This window comes from Natator depressus, chromosome 2, assembly GCF_965152275.1.
Source record: "Natator depressus isolate rNatDep1 chromosome 2, rNatDep2.hap1, whole genome shotgun sequence".
Taxonomy (NCBI): domain Eukaryota; kingdom Metazoa; phylum Chordata; order Testudines; family Cheloniidae; genus Natator; species Natator depressus.
Window position 1 is genome coordinate 191820184 of NC_134235.1, and position 16707 is coordinate 191836890.

The following is a 16707-nucleotide window of genomic DNA, read 5'->3' on the forward strand; positions in this document are numbered from 1 at the left end:
ATTGGTTGCCTGAAAATTAACCATACAAGTCTTTGAAGCACTATGGTCACTGCTATGTTATTAAAAGCATCTGTGCGAATCAACCAGTCTCACTTCTTTTCATATGAAAGGAAAAAAAAGTTAAATGTTCTAACAAGCCCTTTGCATGACAGGCAACTGAACCGGCTATACTCCAAGCCCTCAAAAAAAAAAAAAAAAAAAAAAAAAAAAACCAACCACACAGCACACAATTCTGTGTTCCCAGCCCTGTGTCTGTTCCCTAGCCCTCCCCACTAACTAGTTTGGTATCTCACAGACCCCCATCTGTCCCAAAACCCAACCCCACATCCACTGTGTACACCCCATGCCTATCCTTGCTCAGCACATCTCTGCTCTTCCTGAAGCTCTGGAAGTTCCTCCCACCTTCCAGGCCTGGGGAAGAGAGAGTTCCAAGGAGGGGTTCTTCACCCCCACCTTTCAGATCTGGAGAGGTGGTGGATCCAAAGGGGGCCATTCAATCCCCCACCCTTCCCAGACTAAGCCTGCAGGGACAGAGAGGAGAGGTGGGAGGAGCAGAAAAGAGCCAATCCATTATTCAAGAGAGGCGGGGGCAGAGCAGAGCCACTCTGAGTAGATGAGCTCTTTCTGCTCCCTTCTCCCACCCAACCAAAAATGTAGTATGGGCTCTCCGAAGGACTCTGGAACTAGTCAGCAATACAGTTGAAGATTGTAACTTGTACTCTCAATTACCTCTTGCACCAGACTGACCACATTAAGGAACAGCCACTGTAAATTACAATATAACTAAATATATCACTATCACTTTCAATTTAATTTTTTGTGGAATTGTAATGAACTGCTGACAAATATTAGGAGTATGTTAACAAATGGTTTGTGATCCATATTTTTTTCTACTTTTCAAAAGTTGTCCATGGCTTCAAGGTTGACAACCTGCAATTTATTGAATACTCTGCACGTGGTTTCCAAATGACCTATTTTTATCAAATGTCACATTTTACATATTACTGTGCAGTGTCACTAACCTTTGCTGTTAGCCTGCATAGACCTCAAGAATACTGTGTGGTGAGTGTAACGGAAAGATATTAAAATCTAGAGTCATGACCTGTTTAAACAGCGTTGGCTTAAATAGCTATCCATATTTGGACCTTGTGAATTTATTGTACTGAGGGCCAGTACTCCCTTTTCTTTAAATATAAGGTTGGAAATAATTCTACTCTTTTTAATAGTGGATTCCCTTAGTAAAGAATTTAATTCCTCCAATACAAAATTCTACAGGAAGAACACACAAATAGCCATACTGGATCAGACCAATGGTTCATCTAGCCCAGTATTCCGTCTGACAGAGGCCAGTGCCAGATGCTTCAGAGGGACTGAACAGATCAGTGCAATTTCGAGTGATCCATTCCCTATTGTCCAGTCCCATCTTCCAGCAGTTGGAGGTTTATGGACATCTGAAGCACGGGCTGCACCCCTGTCCATTTTGGCTAATAGCCACTGATGGACCTGTCCTCAATGAACTTATCTAATTCATTCAGCTGTTGTTTTGGCAACATCCCCCATCAATGAGTTCCATTGGTTGACAGCATGTTGTGTAAAGTAATACTTCCTTTTGTTTGTTTTAAAGGAATCTATGGAAAGGATATTCAGTCACTAATACATTGTCAAGCTGATTCTTAACCATTTCACTCCTTTTGTAGACATTTAGATTTCTACAAAGAGGATGTACTGCTTTAAGTGCCTGCCCCAGGTGCAAGGCAGTGAAGAATTAGAACCTATACGTTTTAAAAAATAATTCTGTAGAATCCTGTTAGTTTCATCCCTATTAAGTTCTATAGGACTTGCCGCATAGAAGAAATAGCTAAAGTTATTTTGTTATTAGGTGCTGTAAAAGGTATTTTGAGAAATGTCAAAAGTGATTACCTCCATATATTTTACCAGTGCCATCACTGATCTCTCTCCCACAACTTCTCTCTGCATACTCAAACATGCTGTTTGCATAGTTGGTATAATACAGACATTTGGTATTCAGCATTCAAAATAATTAGGTAATAATGAATAGAATCAAAAACATTACCCAGACTAGAAAATTTCCTTCTATAGTACCTGTGCAGAAAAGTTTTTTTTATATATATATTTTAAGTGGTCTTTTTTCTGCTCATTGTTATAATTTAGTTAATCTTAGAAAACAATGTTCAATAGATTTTAAGTGCAACATAATACAAATGGCACCTTTGACTTTTGCAGCACAGATTAGAGATCAAGATCACTGTAGTTGCCCCTCACACTTGTAAGAGAAATCCAGGACTGTATCACTCAGGCATGGAAAAGATTATATTTGCTAAAATATCAAGAGTTCTACACATGCATTGTCTCCGTATTATATTTATTTGGTTTTCCAGTTAAACACAGTGTTCTAAGATCTGGGGGAGTTAGCCCACCTCATAACATCTGATCTCCGCATAATAAATTTAAAACCAAACTAAAATTAGAAAAGCAATTCTAGGAGCAGAGCTTTTTCCTAATGATCTGGGCATAGCGGATTTGCTGTGTATAGAGTCAAAAGGTAGAAGACTATAATATAGTTATTGTACAAACAAAACCCAGAAATTATAAGTTAAGGCTTCTACACCCAGAGTCAAGCCTCTTTGCCTTCTGCAAAGCATGTACCACTTATGCTACCCAAAATTATCACACTAGATCCAGGTAGCTATTCTGCTCTGACTACTTGTGGACAAGTCCCCACTGGTATCGTTTTGGTGAGTGATAGAGAGGCAGCAGAAAAGCCGTGACAGGATTTACCACGCAGCACAAAGACAACAGTTTACCTCTGCATGTTCTCATCTACCCTCAACCCAGAGAAGCTGCCAGAAGAAGTAAGAAGCCTGTATTTGGATATAGGTTTTAGTTTCTTTCTAAAGCTTTGGTGTCTTAAAACCAACGCTGTAGGATGAAACCTGCATTGTGATGTCATGTGGTGCCATCAGCTATACAGAAGTGTTTTGCCAACTGCTAAGTGGCACCTCCATTTATTTTCTCTTGTCTGCTAGTGTTTCTTTTAAAGGCATAGGGGCCTGAGCCTGCTCTCAGTCTATGGCTGAGCTTTCCACTACCTTCAGTAGGTCCCAGGTGATTTTGCCCACCTAATGGTTGCTGAAGATCGTAAAATGTCTCAAAAAATACAAACGGGAACTGGTGTTGTACAGGTCATCATTATTGGCTTTGAAGAACAGGGATGGAGAATCAGTAACCGATCAAACAGAGTTGGAGGCAATTGCAGGGATTTCTATACCCAGCTGTTTGCATCCCGTATAGACATCCCAATGCCATCACTTCAACAAACCGATGAACACATACTCCTGGTTCTCATCAGTGAAGTCAGTCATGCAGTCCATCAAATGAAAGAGGGGAAGGCTCCAGGCAAGGACATTCTGACAGCAGAAGTGCTTAAGGCAGGAGGTCAGGAACTTTGGAAAGCTCTCCCCCAAAGGTTCAACCTCTACTTGGAAATCCAGAAGATACCGTCCAGTTGGAAAGCGTCCAATACCATCTTGCTGCATAAGAAACTTGATCGAGAAAACCTAAAGAACTATCACCCAATCTGCGTGCTTTTGCATATCTATATGTTGTTCACTAAAATAATAACAAATAGACGGTCGAGAAGCCTTGATGAACAGCAACCTAGAGAGCAGGCTGGCTTTTGAAGGAATTACAGCATGATAGACCACTCTAGTAGTTGGTTTAGAGTGAAGATGTGTTCAAGGCAATACAAGTCCCCTTTGTGCATTGCCTTCGTGGACTACGAGAAGGCATTCAACAGCGTAGAGACTAATGCTGTTCTTGAAGCTCTTTCGGAACAGGGCATTGGTGCAAAATATATCACATTACTAAAGGAAGCGAACTCTGGCTGCAGCACAGACATATCACTGTTTGATACTCCCATCCAAATCCCCATCAAGAAAGGTGTGAAACAAGTTTCACCAAAATTATTCACAGCCTGTCTTGAATTGGTTTTTCGATGAGCAGACTTGAAAGGCGGGACTAATATCAATGGCAAGCGGCTAAACCATCTCAGGTTCGCAGATGATATAGTGCTGATAGCTGAAAATACAGTCCAGTTTAAGAGAATGCTTAAAGAACTGAATGCGAAAAGTAGTCAAGTCAGATTAAAAATGAACCGTTCAAAAACAAAATACATGAGATCAGATGTTCTGCCAAGAAACCAAATAACTCCTGGAGGACAGCAGATCCAAGAGGTTGATAAATACGTTTATTTGGGCCAGGAAGTCAACATGCGCCACAATCAGAAAGGCGAACTGTCATGCAGAAAAAAAGCTGGATGGTGCGCATTTAATGACATCAAGGACATCCTCCAAGGAAAGATCAGCAAAACAATTCATGCAAATCTTTTTAACTCAACCGTGTTGTTGAAAGCAGGCTCAGCAAAATGCGGTGGGCTGGATATGTGGTCCAACTCAGGAACAACAGATGGACCGCAGCTATATCCAAGTGGTATCCGCGAGAACAGAAACGGCCACGCGGTCAGCCTCCAAAGAGGTGGGATGATTTCCTAACAAGGAGATATGGACAAGCATGGCCAGAGCGAGAGAAGATTGGAAGACATATTGTGATCGGCTCAGTCTCAACTGATGAAGGACCGACAGTCTACGCAAAACCAAGATAGGTGGCATTGGTAGTCCTAACTTATGGATATCACTGTTGCCACTGAAACACCACTGACTCTAGCTGTTGAAATCAGGAGTGGTCTTAACATGTCCCCAAGCAATAAAGACATTTATCAGTTCAATATATACACACACATATGGATTTTTATAGCTTTGTAAGCTTATTGTTGAACTTCTGGAGTCAATCTTTTTGACTATCCAACTATTGATGTTAGTTTATTGTTCTGGCAAAGTTTATAAAACAGAAGATGTGGCACACTTGTGAGACAGTCAGAAGAGGGCAGCTTTACACATCTTCCAGGTTACATAGTCAAAAGGTGCATCTTAATCAGACTCCAAGGGCATCTTCTGTAACAAGACACTGGCCCTGGCTCCAGGACCTAAAAAAGTACATACATTGCTGCCCATCAAAAATACTAAACTGGTATCACCTCTCACACTTTCAGAGTAAGAAGATAAAAGGAACATATTAAAATCTCTCTAGATAGTGCATTTGAGGTAGAGAAGTATGTTTCACCTTATCCAATACAGAATATAAATACGTATGAGTTTATTACATTTGCACAAAGCAAACCAAGTCACTGAAAATGGCACGTTTTCCCAAATTCATTGACCCACCTGTAGAATCCCTTCAAATCTCTCATCCAATGTGTCCTCTAACTTCACATAGAGATGGAAATTTAAAATGAAAACTTGGTGGAGGGAGGGAAGTTAATTTAACTTTTAACATTTCTTAGATGTATCAGAGGTCTCAGCTGGGTAGTTCTATTAGATTTTGTTATGGATTCTTGTAAGATGGTAGATGGGAAAAGCTTTATTGAGTTCACTGCATGAGGCTCAAGAATATACAGACCATATGAATTTGAACTTTAATCTTGTTCTTTTTTGGAAAACTATTTTCAAAATCTTTAAGTAAACTATATATAATCTCTTGCAGGAGACAAGACTGAATACAAACCTATGATCCAATAACTATGTTTTGCTGATCTCAAAACATGAGTGCATGGCAGCGTCAGGACTCCTGAACTGAGCCGTAACACTGCCAGATATCCCACAGTTGGATTTTGCAAGTGCCAGTTCCATCAAGCAAGTTTATAGGCTTATTGAAGACAAAAGTTTACAGTAAACATGGATGAGAAAGAAAGATTAGAGTGCAGATGACAAAGGAAGAGAAAGATTACAATGTGGGGGTATAATGTAGGTGGAGAAGAATTACCACAGGCATGTTTTAATACAATAGGACAAGGTTTTTCCAGCAGATGCAGGATGGTCTAGGCATATTTTTAAACAATATTCCTGGTAGTTAATCTCTCAACTCTGCTAGGGCCTCAACAAGATTCTAATACCACCAAACAATCTTTGTGTGCTTATGTTCCACCCTTCCCCTCTGCTTAAAAGGAAATCAAGTGTATAGAGTACCAAATGCATTTCATATGATTTGTTAAAGGGATATTCTTCTCTTGATTTAGGAGCATCTCTCCTATTAACATTAAGAGGGAGTTGCACTCATACACAGAGAAGAATATTCGCTTCTGGGTTTGCTCAGTGCACATCAGTGGGAATATGTTAACTTCCTGTACTTAGCCCCCCTACTAAAGGTAAAGTCAAGGCTGACAGGTTCAGAAGATAAACCTCTAGCCATTATAAAAAAAAATCCCCATAATAAAACACACTACCCTTCAAAATGAGGGGGAAAGGCAGTGCTGAATTCTCAGCTACTCAGGTGAACAGACACACAAACAATATACCCCAGGCATTGGGCTAGTCTCAACTTCAGCTTTATAGATTTGGAGGCCGGAAGTGACCCATGTGGTTATCTTATCTGACTGCCAGTATAACACAGGTCATAGGACTGCCTTGAAAATGTGCATGTGTGCACTTCATTGCCACAGTGCAGGCAGTAACCATAATCCTATTCGATGAGAAGCAGAAAGCAAGACTCTTCTCCATTTCAGCAAGCATGCATGCTCATCAACAGAAAGCAAAGCGGAAGGTGTGATTGTTTCTAATCTCTAGAGTTTCTGTTATCCAGCCTCTTCTTTATACTGAAGTTTCAAGGCCTGAATAAAAATGGGACCCAGTTCTGAACTACCTCTGCTTTCAATTGTGTAAAGTTAAATCCCAGTTGACAGCAAAAGCCACCTTGGGTGTTTCCCCACTTCTAGGGGCACGTACTTGTACCTTTATCAAAACAAACCAACACCCCAGGTTTGTTTGTGTGCAGTCCTCCTAAGGATTTTCCCATGTTGCAGCTGCTATTTTGAAAGAGCCGTTAAGGTAATCGCTACCAACTGAATGACTTAAAAATATAAAGTTGGGGAGAGACGTTACATTTTAAACTGGTCATCCCATCATTTAAGCAACCGAGTTATGTTTCTGCCTACAGTCACAACAGTCTTTCCCCTGTTCTACTAGACTGAATTGACTAGAGTCTCCTCTCAATATGCCACACTCAGGGGACATGGGGGAAGATAGTAAAAAAGAAAAAAAGAAAAAAAAAAGTAAAGCTGCTAATAATTTCATCACTAGGTGGCTGCTGTTACATTGCTTCCCTGCTCTTTGTATCAGCATTTAGTCTGTGTTTGTGGTTGGTCCCAAAATTTCCCTGTGATGCATCAGATTAGCTTTCTCATTTGATTGTTTTAAATGGTGCAAAACACTGGCGTAGCAGGGATAGTGACATGACTGAACTCAACTGGGGATATAATCTCTTCCAAAGAGTGAGTCAAATTCATCTCCAGCAAAAGAAGCGTGACGGAACCCTCCATTCATTCCACCCTACTCAGTGGCTCCATTAGAGACGGTGACTCATGGCTGCGAGGATCCTTCCAAGTGATCAGTGGGCCTGTGCACCTGTTGCAGAAACTCCACCAATCTCAGTGGTATTGTGCCTGCTTATGCCATCATTCAAATTGGCCCACTTGGGTCAAGCAAGCTAGGCAACTCTCAGAACCCACAGTTGATTATTACTTAAAAATAACAGAGCCGCATGAGCATATAGTGCATGCTATATGCACCTCCAGGTATTATGATACAGTGTGGTGCATGTTCTCCTTGAAAAGCACATATTACCTGATGTGGCTGTGAGCTGGACCATCTGCTATATGAAGGAGCACCTGAAGTCTTGCTGGCTGTTGACCTCTGTAAAATAAAAATGCCATGCATTCAGCCAGAGTTCAATATAAATATCCATACATGAACTTAAATTAATGTCAGCAACCCACATTTCTATAGAGAAAGAAAGGCAGCACTGTCAAGGGTTAGGGCATTGGCCTGAGACAAAGGAGACCTGGGTTTTAGTTCCAGCTTTGCCATTGACCTGCTGTTTGACCTTAGACAAGTGCCTTCGTGCTTCTGTTTCTCCTCGCAGCCTTTGTCTTGGCTATTTAGATTGCAAACTCTTGAGGACAATCTCTGTTTAAATAAGTGTGTTTACACTGCCTAGCATAACTGGGTCCCAACCTTAGTTGGGGCTTCTAGACACTACTGTATCATAAAGAACGACAATGCAGAGTGGTCATATTATGTAGCCTTATGCTTTATTTCCCGTTACCGCTCCATGTCTACTGACGCAGAAGTGCTAAACCATGTCTAGTGTGACAAAGCTATAATATCTACCTAATAATCTGATTCCAGCCACACTCCTGCAGAAACATCAGTATGTAATCTACATACACTGTAAAAAGCATACCAAGTCCTGCTTTATTCTTTGAGCTGTAAACTTAAATGCAATACTTGTGACATACAATAGTTAAGTGAAAAAAGAAAAGGAGTACTTGTGGCACCTTAACAAATGTATTTGAGCATAAGCTTTCGTGAGCTACAGCTCACTTCATTGGATGCATGCAGTGGAAAATACAGTGGGGAGATTTCTGAATGCATCCGATGAAGTGAGCTGTAGCTCACGGAAGCTTATGCTCAAATAAATTGGTTAGTCTCTAAGGTGCCACAAGTACTCCTTTTCTTTTTTTTTTTTTTGCGGATACAGACTAACACGGCTGCTACTCTGAAACCTGTCAATAGTTAAGTGAGATGGTATACTAATTGCCACTGAGTTTAAAATTATTTGTATTGTAAAAGTATTACCTAACCAGCAAGTTGTCTGAGGTGATCTGGTCCTTATCTGATAAAATCATTCACCCAGAGACACTGTTAAAGGTCTCAAGTTTTCTACCAATTGTGATTATGTAGCAGCAAAGCTGTTCTCTCTTTATACTGCATTACACCGATCTTAAATGTTTTAATTCACAGGATCTAGTGAAAGTGACTCAATCCAGACTAGAGGTATGAGCTCAGGTTTGTTTGTTTCAACTACTATAGATGAGTTAATTTAGTGCTTTTGAAACTCAGGAACTAATTGCTCTTGCAGGTATGGTATAATGTAGGGAAGTGTTTTATCAGTGCATCACAATCCTAATCTAGACTCACCTGCTATTCTAACTCTGGAAGTCTTTTTGGCAGAGTGTGATAATCATGCTGTTCTGTACTGGGACATTGATCCTCACAAATAAGAACTATATTTTCATACATCCTTCCTGCACTAATGTTGGTACATAGGGCAGAAGCTACAATTAGACTTACGTTATTTACACTTGAGACCTAGCTTGAATTCAGGTCTCCAGAAATGAAATATCAATTCACCAACACATCACATCACCAGCTAGGCTCGAACACAAGCTCAGATTTATGAAGGGAACATATATGGAAATTATAGATCTATGCGGAATTTGTAGTACAATACTCTCTTTGTAATTACAGAAATAAATGGTTTAATGCTTGTAACACTTGCAGACAGAATAAAGATGTTCTAGGATATAACCAATAGGTTTACATTTATCATTATATATTCTAGAGTGATTGACTTTTCATTCTCACTAATGAGAAACAGAGTCAGTTGATTATGTTGCTGATTATTCCTTTTGATAAAAAAAAAAAGTCGTATTACAAGTTTAATAGCAATAATCTTACTCCGTGGGTTCTTAACTTAACAGATATCCTTAGATGGACAGATATCCCAAACAAAGATTCAATTTCTTTTTAAATATAAAGACTTCAAATTAAAAACAAACACGCATTTTGCTTAAAAAACGCTTTTACAGAACTCAGAAGACAAGGAGAGAGAGAGACCTAGTGAGTCTCTCAATAGTAAGTTGAAAAATGAGACAATTACATTTCTCCAGAAGCTGATTTTATAATGAAACAAGTTGCTAGAAGCACCTTATGCTTTTCTTAATTAAAAGTACCTAGAAAGGCAAAAACTTATCAAAATAACTGTGTTCCTGCTGTCCAAATTTCTCAGTCAATAGCCAAGAGAATTATGGTTTTCCCATTTTCTTCAGTAGTGAATTTCTTTCATAACCAGTAACCGCCCCCAACCCACGTGTTTCATAATTCTGTTAGTAAAAAATAAAAAAATCTGCCCTGCACAAATATTAAGAAGAATCTACAACAGCAGCCTACTCTCCCAGACCCTTGTAAAGGGGCCTTAATGTAAATGAGAAAGAGCCTTAGATATAATCTGCAATGCGTGCAACATATCACCATTATTAACTCAGCATCTGTGTAACCCTTATCTGGTTTAATAAAACAAGTGTTGAGATGAAAGGGTCCATTTATGAGATATTGTGTAAGGCCATCAGAATACAAAAAGTTACTTAAAATAGAGTGGGTGAGAAGCTCTCAGACAGCATGAGCAGAACCAAAGCGTTCTGCAGGACCATGTTGATTCCATCAAAATTTTCAACAGAAATCAGGCAGGCCCAACTCCCTGGGAATCAAGAAGGAGACTCCACAGCAGATAGTTTTCTAAGGCCTGACTGATATTCACTTTCAAGTACCCACAGAGAACCCACGTGCCCCAGGAGACATTTGCAGGGCAGGTTGCATTCCCCAGTAGTTGTCTCACTAATTAATGAATTGCAGCACTGAGTACCTAGGCCCAAGATCAGAATCTGGATCTATACCTCTAACTCACCAGCACTTTGTGTATGCACCTATCACAAGGAAGAAGACTAACAGAGGAGAACATGGGGATACTTCCTGCTGCTTTGTTAGCAATTGTAGCAGCACTTAACCCGTCTGGCATTAGTCCCATCTGCTGCCTCAGTTTCTCCTTCTTCAGGGCAGAAAGCTTCACCTTGTGGGAATTTTCTTCAGCAATTCTACCCTTCTGGGAAGTTAACAAACACCAACATTCAAAGCCTTCTGCCTCAGGCTCAGTTAGTTCTTTGCCAGGGATTCCCCTTCCCTCCAGGTTCAAAGTCCTTTGCAGGCCTTCTCAACCAGCAGACTCCTAATCGCTGCAGGTCCTTCAGCAGAGGCTCTCTTATCAGTAGGCTCTTGCTCCTTGCTGGTTTTCTCTCTCAGGCATTCTGCATTATATCTGGGAGCTCTTAGCTCTCTTCCCCTAAATCCCAACTTTCCTTCTATTCCCACCAGGCTGCCTGCCCAAGCCTATAACTAGGAGCTAAGGGGAAAAAATGTCTAGGTTAATTCAGGCTGCCCTTATGTTCCCCAGCTGGCCTGGTTTGTAATCACATGTTCTCCCTCCCCTCCCCTTACTCACCTGTGGGAGTGAATGGGCTAAGCATGACCACTGCAGACAAATCCCTGTCCCTCTTAGAGGGCTAGTTCATCCTATGGCAGGAACTAAATTAGTGTTGAAACCTTCAGAAAAGCATGATGATTTGCAATGTAAACAGTAGCTCTGAAAGCAAGGAAAACTGCCAACTGCACATTTGTTTTCATTGTCTAAGCTAGAAGTCATTGGCAAAATATATGCTGAGAAAACCAGGCATTACTTAGATATCCAGACAGTAGCTCGTTTGAAGGAGTAAAGGATGATGTAGGAGTACTGGTAGTTTCAGGTAGAAAATGTGTTTTAAACCTAGAGCCACAGCAAAGCCTAGATGTGACAAGTGCTGATGAAACTTTAGGCCTACTCCAAAGCGCTTCAAAGCCCAGTGACAGAAGGGGGGAAAATGCTTTTCACAGCAACAAAGTGGCACAGATGAAAGGAGAGCAAACAATGCAGTATCTACACAGCTCACAGGAAAACAGTGTTTGACCAGTAGAGTCACTTTTTTGAACAAAAGTGCTTATTGAAGCAAGAAGTAATAGGACTAGCTCGGTTCCAGTGTCTACCACATGTCAGTCAAACACACGCAAGTTTGGATGTGGTCCTAAAAGAGGGCCCAGGTAACACAGGATAATCTATGGGTATGGTAATAGTGTGAGTCCATCAATGACTACAGATTGAAGACTTTATATGTTATGTTTGATTCATGTTTGAACCCATTGGAGCTGGTTACAGCTTTTCAAATTTCAACATAATGCCAAATTTCAAAAAAGAAAGAAGAAGAAAAGGGGAGAATTTTTTTGCCAGACTGCAAGTTGAAATTTTTCAAATTATAAAATTGACAAAATTCCAAAATGCAAAAGGTAAAAATTTAGAATTTTTTTTTTTTGCAGTTTTCAATCAGCTAATTAATGTAACATCTTCTGACATGGGCGTCCTCATAATAAAAGCATACATTACTGGTAGGAAGAACAACATACAGTCAAACCTAGGCAATTTGCCATCTCCTAGGTTTTAAAGTGTTATTATCACTGTGACACTGACAGACCAGCTCAGGCCATGGCCATAGGCCAATTCACTTCTGTGTGAATATCAAAGAAATGTTAAGTGTATTAGTGTGTATTTAAGTTAATTCACTTATATGCTAATAGAATTCAAAGGTGTGTCGAAAGATATTTAGTGTAATCAGGCCAAATCACTTGTGTGTTAGGATAGTTCTGGGGTGCCCAACCTATGGCCTGCAGGCGGTACATGGCATATCATAAGGCCCGCAGCCTGCTTCAACACAATATACTATCTGCCGATTCATTAGCATTTTTGTCATCACGTTTACATCATTTTAGTTTATACATCTGTGTAAACAGACAATACCGTACATAGAAATAACCTATCTAAATACATAGGAAACAAGCTGAACTTAAAATATAAATCAATACATGAGACTTTAAATCTTATTAAAATACGTAGAATTTGTTTGGCCCACACAGGGTTGTGCTTAGGTTTATGTGGTCCTCCTGTGTAATAAGGTTGGGCACCACTGATATAGTTCAAAGGAAATATTAATGGTACTCTTGTCACTTATCTATCACCTATTGGTTGCTATTGCACTACATTATGTATGTCCCTGTAATTAGATAACCCTAGATCAAAATGTGTGTTAGTGTTAAGATGAGAAGATGTTTGATGTGAAAACTAATGAAAGATTGTTTGCTGTTACATTGTGTATACTCGTGTAATTACATTTACATTGTGTCTATCCCTGTAACTAAATTACCCATCAGATGTGATTGGAGCCTTGGAAATGTGAATGAAGAAGAGTGCTAACTGTGACACCCCGTCACACTAACCTCAGAGCAAGGGCCATTGAGTTCAACAACGGGAATTCATAGACTTAATTGCAGGTGTAGACATGGCCTATGTCGACAAAACTTTTGTTGGTCAGGGATGTGGAAAAAACACGCCCCTGAGTGACATGAGTTTTGCTGGCATAAGTGCTCATGTGCATAGTGCTATGTTGGTGGGAGATGTTCTCCCGCCGACATAGCTACCGCCACTCATTAAGCTGGTTTTATTATGTCAGTGGGAGAACTCTCTTCCATCCGCATAACATAGCTACACGAGTGCTCTTACAGCAGCACAGCTGTATTGGTACGCCACTATAAACTTGTAAGTGTAGAAATGGCCTCAGTCTGCACTTCCTACTCATTGTCATCAAAGGAAAAGCCCACATGGATAAAGACACTGTTCAGATAGTTTTCTGGAAAAGAAGCTATAAATATTGATTCAAGGAACAATCCTGTATCTCTGGATTCTTTGGATTCCAACAAGTTGGAAATACTGAATGAGTAGACAGAGATCCCCAAAATTATTCTGGGTACCTTGAGAGACTTTTGGAAACTGGCAATTTATTACACCTCTGCTATCATTTTGGACTTACAAACTTTGACTCATTTTACCTGCTATTTTACCTGCTTTAACCTCTCAATAACTCTCATTTCTTTTTTGTAGCTAATAAATTTTAGCTAGTTTATTAGAGAATTGGCTACCAGCATTGTCTTTGGTGTAAGATCCCCAGTACCAATTGATCTGGGGTAAATAACTGATTCTTTGGGATAGGGAGTAATCTGACATTGTGTGATTTTAGGTTTAAATAATCTTTTCTCACAAAGACCAGTTTCTCTGGGTGGCAAGATAGGCCGGAGAGCCAAAGGGGACTGTCTGTGACTCCATAGTAATACTGGTATGATGATTCAGGAGTGCACATTTGTTACTAGCTTGGTGAAATCTAATTATAGAATATACCACCCACTTGGAGTGACTGCTCTATTTTCTGACAGTCTGCCCTAAGATACAACCGCATTTGCTCCAATCCCTCAGACAGAGACAAACACCTATAGGATCTCTATCAAGTGTTCTTAAAACTACAATACCCACCTGGGGAAATGAAGAAACAGATTAACAGAGCCAAGGGTACCCAGAAGTCACCTACTACAGGACAGGCCCAACAAAGAAAGTAACAGAACGCCACCAGCCATTACCTATAACCCCCAACTAAAACCTCTCCAACGCATCCTCAAGGATCTACAACCTATCCTGAAGGACGATCCCTCACTCTCACAGATCTGGGAGACAGGCCAGTCATTGCTTACAGACAGCTCCCCAACCTGAAACAAACTCACCTGCAACTACACACCACACAACAGAAACACTAACCCAGGAACCTATCCTTGCAACAAACCGCGTTGCCAACTCTGTCCGCATATCTGTCCAAGGGACACCATCATAGGACCTAACCACATCAGCCACACCATCAGTGCTTCATTCACCTGCATATCTATCAGTGTGATATATGTCATCATGTGCCAGCAATGCCCCTTTGCCATGTACATTGGCCAAACTGGACAGTGTCTACACAAAAGAATAAATGGACACAAATCAGACATCAAGAATTGTAACATTCAAAAACCAGTAGGAGGGCACTTCAATCTCCCTGGACACTCAATAACAGACTTAAAAGTGGCAATTCTTCAACAAAAAAACCTTCAAAAACAGACTTCAACGAGAAACTGCAGAACTGGAATTAATTTGCTAACTTGACACCATCAAATTAGGCCTGAATAAAGACTGGGAGTGGCTGGGTCACTACAAAAAATAATTTTCCCTCTGTTGATACTCACACCTTCTTGTCAACTGTTCGAAATGGGTCACATCCACCCTAATTAAATTGGCCTCATTAGCACTGACCCCCCACTAGGTAAGGCAACTCCCATCTTTTCATGTGCTGTGTATTTATACTTGCCTACTGTTTTTTCCACTCCATGCATCTGATGAAGTGGGTTATAGCCCACACAAGCTTATGCCCAAATAAATTTTAGTGTCTAAGGTGCCACAAAGACTCCTTGTTGTTTTTGCTGATACAGACAAACACGGCTACCCCTCTGAAACCTGCCCTAAGATTGGCACTCACATTTATGAGCTTCTCCAGACAGTATGACAGCCATCAGAAAAGCAACTATGCAACAGCGGTACCTTCTTATTCAATAAATCTTTTCCCAGTGTGAGTTTAGTCATATTTGCTTACTTCAGTGGCAGAAATAATTTTTACTGCTTCTTACTTTTGGAAGACCTAAAGGGCAAATCTACACTTAAACTCTGCATTAACACAGCTGCACCGATGCAGCTATGCCACTGTAGCATTTAAGTGAAGACGCTCCTATGCCGATGGGAGAGCTTTTCCTGTTGGTGTAATTAATCCATCTCCCCAATAGGTGGCAGCTATGTCAACAGAAGAAGTTCTCCTGTTGACATAGCACCATCTACCGGGGGGGTTTGGTCAGTATAACTATGTTGCTTAGGGGTGTCGATTTTTCACATCCCTGAGTAGCAGTTTTACCGATATAGGTCTGTAGTGCAGAGCTGGCTGAAGAGCCAATATAACTAAGCGGGAAGAGCTGGATACTTTCCCAGGTCATCTGTGATTAACAGAATTGCTAACTAAGGGCACGATTTCCCTGCCCGGCAGTTCGGACTAAGGGGATGTGAATAGCAGCCCACACCAAAGCGCTGCACTGTAACTCCTCGATGTGGATGCTGTGGGCATGCACTTAAAAGGTATCAAGTGTGAAATCATAACTTTACTAGACCCTAAAAATCACAGACTGAATAGAAACACTGGATTTATGGCTTATTACAACAATTTATAACCCACTTACAATTCCCCTGCGCCTTCCTTTCCTCCCTATGACTGGAGGAGTGTCAACAGTTCACTTCACCCTGAATGGTCCCTCGAAATATGCGTTCACTACTTATGCTAAATAATCTATTCCACCCTATATTTAGCAGTGACACCCCCAGTTAGTTTCCCAGACCTGAAAAAGAGCTCTGTGTAAGCTTGAAAGCTTCTCTCTCTCACCAACAGAATTTGGTCCAGTAAAAGATATTACCTCACCCACTTTGTCTCTCTAATAATCTGGGACCAATACACCAACACTGCATGCAAAAGAGTGAATAAGAATTTCAGGATCTGGACAATTATTTACAACTGGCTCAGAAATCAGAATTTATTGTAACCCATGCAATACATATATACTTGTTTTATTTGTAATTCCCATAGATTTTCCATGCATTAGCCACTGAATTCAAGAGCTCTCTTGCTGAACAGCAGAATAGTGACTTGTAGCAACATTATAATAGTTTGAGGCATAAAGCTTGCTTCTGTGAGAACCTTCTTCAGACAAGCTAAATGTTTTGAACTTCTATTGCTTATGGTAGGAAGAACCAATAAAGTCATGTTAAAAAGATACAATTATTCAAAAGCTATTTGCTGACAAACACAGTCTTGTTGGTTAACTTGCTTCTTATTTTGTTTGGTGGCTTCTACAGCTGGAGTTTAAAGACAGAAACAAACAAATTAAAAACAAAAAACAAAAAAACACTTGTCGAGCACTA

At 40.4% G+C, this 16707-nt stretch overlaps 1 protein-coding gene across 1 annotated transcript in view; it reads right to left on the reverse strand.

Annotated features, from left to right (window-relative positions):
* RBMS3 (RNA binding motif single stranded interacting protein 3) overlaps positions 1-16707 on the reverse strand; it is a 910338-nt gene that overhangs the window by 740533 nt on the left and 153098 nt on the right. The window contains exon 3 of the mRNA XM_074945627.1: positions 7755-7823. Coding sequence (XP_074801728.1) covers positions 7755-7823 — 69 coding nt within the window. The remainder of the gene's footprint in view (positions 1-7754; positions 7824-16707) is intronic.